Raw genomic sequence first — 2,912 nt, 5'->3', positions numbered from 1 at the left:
TGTAGAGGAGGCCGCATCGGGAGCAACGGATACAATAGATGATATTAGTGGATGTGCAGGTAAAACTTTGATGGATGTGGAAAGCTCCTTTGGGGCCTTGGATGGAGGTGAGGGAGGAGGTGTGGGCGCAGGTTTTACAGTTCCTGCGGTGGCAGGGGAAAGTGCCAGGATGGGGGGGTGGGTCGTAGGGGGGCGTGGACCTGACCAGGTAGTCACGGAGGGAACGGTCTTTGCGGAAGGCGGAGAGGGGTGGGGATGGAAATATATCCCTGGTGGTGGGGTCTGTTTGGAGGTGGCGGAAATGTCGGCGGATGATTTGGTTTATGCGGAGGTTGGTAGGGTGGAAGGTGAGCACTAGGGGCGTTCTGTCCTTGTTGCGGTTGGAGGGGTTGGGTCTGGGGGCGGAGGTGCGGGATGTGGATGAGATGCGTTGGAGGGCATCTTTAACCATGTGGGAAGGGAAATTGCGGTCTCTAAAGAAGGAGGCCATCTGGTGTTTTCTGTGTGGAACTGGTCCTCCTGGGAGCAGATCCGGCGGAGGCGGAGGAATTGGGAATACGGGACGGCATTTTTGCAAGAGTTAGGGTGGGAAGAGGTGTAATCCAGGTAGCTGTGGGAGTCGGTGGGTTTGTAGGAAATGTCAGTGTCAAGTCGGTCGTCACTGATGGAGATGGAGAGGTCCAGGAGGGGGAGGGAGGTGTCAGAGATGGTCCAGGTAAATTTAAGGTCAGGGTGGAATGTGTTGGTGAAGTTGATGAATTGCTCAACCTCTTCGCGGGAGCATGAGATGGCGCCAATGCAGTCATCAATGTAGCGGAGGAAGAGGTGGGGAGTGGTGCCGGTGTAATTACGGAAGATCGACTGTTCTATGTAGCCAACAAAGAGACAGGCATAGTTGGGGCCCATACGTGTGCCCATGGCTACCCCTTTGGTCTGGAGGAAACAGCAAGTTTTACTATTGAGTTGAGAACATCTTTTCAATATGGTACAGAAAGTGAAGCACCAGCTATGAAACTGAATAATCGATGTGCCCTCAGTGAGACAAGAAACCATCTTCTTGCAAAACAATTCTCAACACAATGATATGTTTGTCATAATGATCCTCTCTGGCAAGAGCTAATTTACACTGCAAGACTTCAAAACAAAGTTATACTCTTTAAAAAAAAAACCTACCGCTATTTACACAGAACTTCTAACGTTGTGAAGCATCTTTAGGTGCTTCATGGGAGAATTATCAAACAAAACTTAGTAGTCAACAACACAAAAAGATTTTGAGACAGGTATCCAAAACCTTGGTCAAATTGGAAAATACTTTGCCTAAAAGGAAAAGAGAGCGAGAGAGAAAAAAGTAGAGAATTGGAGATACTTATGATTTAGGCAACCGAAGACATGGCTGCCAATGGAGGAATGATTAAAGATAGGGGATACAGAAGATGTCAGAATTAAAACAGCCTAGAGAGCTATCGGGCTAGAGAAAGCTTTATAACTGGAGAGGATTGAAGCCATGAAAGGATCTGGTTATAAGGTTGAGAATGTAATTGAGCTTTAATCTTAATGTTGACAAATTCAGAATTTTGCCTCAGAGAAATATATGCACAGTTTAAAGTAATCAACTCTGTAAACAGTGAAAAAATCTATTGTGGCATAGATTTCCTGTTCTGTTATGTGCATAATTGATTCTCCAATTTCCTCTTGAGAAATGGGCACGGCCTCCCGTACTTAACCATACAAAATCAGATTTATGGTCACTGATACACTTCTCCAGAGGATGGTACTGTATCTCTGTAATTCTAAGATTGCAAAGAAAAGACAATAGTAATTTTTTTGTCAGTGTTGATCATAGTGATCATCCAAGCCATACCTGTTGTTTATTATTTACCTGATGTTTTGGAAACTATTGTCAATAGAATTCCAATGCAAGTGCAATAATATAATGAACTAATCATATCTACCATTGAGTGTTGTTATGAAATTATTGCCACAGTAATCAATCATTGCAGCCGAAACTCTGATATGGAAACTACGGCGTTCAGTTGACAGTGTAATTCTACAAAGTTTTACACAGAGCTTAGAACAGGAGAAAGTGAGGACTGCAGATGCTGGAGATCCGAGTCAAAACATGTGTGAAGAACAATCACTTTGGAGAAATTACAAAGGGGTGCCGTGTGCTGTAGAAGCATTCTTTCATTCAAAGTTGGTGATTTTGGGGAAAAAACAGTAAAGAATAATGAGAAAATTAGAGACATAAAAAGTCAAATTTCGAGGAGCAAGTGTTTCTGGTTTTGTCATTTTTTTCTTGCTGAGAAAAGTGCCCATTTTGTTAGGGAAATTGTGTAATTTTGAATCAGCATGCTGTTGAATTATTTATACAACAAAATTATCCTTACTTTTGTTCTATTATAGGTGATATTCCAAAACAGGTCAAGGTGAAGAAATTGAAAAATCTGAAGACTTTGGACTCAAAGCCTGGTTAAAATATTATTTATTATATTTAACTGATTATATTATAAAGGGATAAATTGTCATCTTGTTAGGTTTAATCATGAAAACAATAGTTACACCTTGAACTGGGGACAAAACAACTAATTTTATTAGAGGACAAGGAGGACTCTATTACTGATGTGGGAGGGAAGAGAGGGGGTGAAGACTGAAATGCGTGACAGACTTATCAACTCCAATACTGGGAATCCTTAGTTGAGGAAAAAGGTGGACATTTCAGAGACCTCCTTGTCAACACATGGCAATGAATGTGGATTTTGGTATGCGGTGAGAGCAGCTCTCTGTGGAACACTGTCTCACCAGCACCTGGCCCATCTCTGAGTCTTCCCTACCTTTTCATCTTTGTTTCCATTTCTACTTATAGGTTGGCCACCAATATCCACTACAAACCAAATAACTCTCACAAAGAACAC

At 42.4% G+C, this 2,912-nt stretch overlaps 1 protein-coding gene across 6 annotated transcripts in view; it reads left to right on the top strand.

The window, feature by feature from the left end:
- The window catches only part of dennd6aa (DENN/MADD domain containing 6Aa), a 107,929-nt gene that overhangs the window by 84,774 nt on the left and 20,243 nt on the right, over positions 1–2,912 (top strand). For all 6 annotated transcript variants that reach the window (XM_043708167.1, XM_043708168.1, XM_043708170.1 and 3 more), the window contains one exon: positions 2,404–2,469. In XM_043708167.1, coding sequence (XP_043564102.1) covers positions 2,404–2,469 — 66 coding nt within the window. The remainder of the gene's footprint in view (positions 1–2,403; positions 2,470–2,912) is intronic.

This window comes from Chiloscyllium plagiosum, chromosome 18 (assembly GCF_004010195.1).
Source record: "Chiloscyllium plagiosum isolate BGI_BamShark_2017 chromosome 18, ASM401019v2, whole genome shotgun sequence".
In the NCBI taxonomy this organism is placed as follows: domain Eukaryota; kingdom Metazoa; phylum Chordata; class Chondrichthyes; order Orectolobiformes; family Hemiscylliidae; genus Chiloscyllium; species Chiloscyllium plagiosum.
This window is presented reverse-complemented; position numbering and strand designations above follow the sequence as displayed.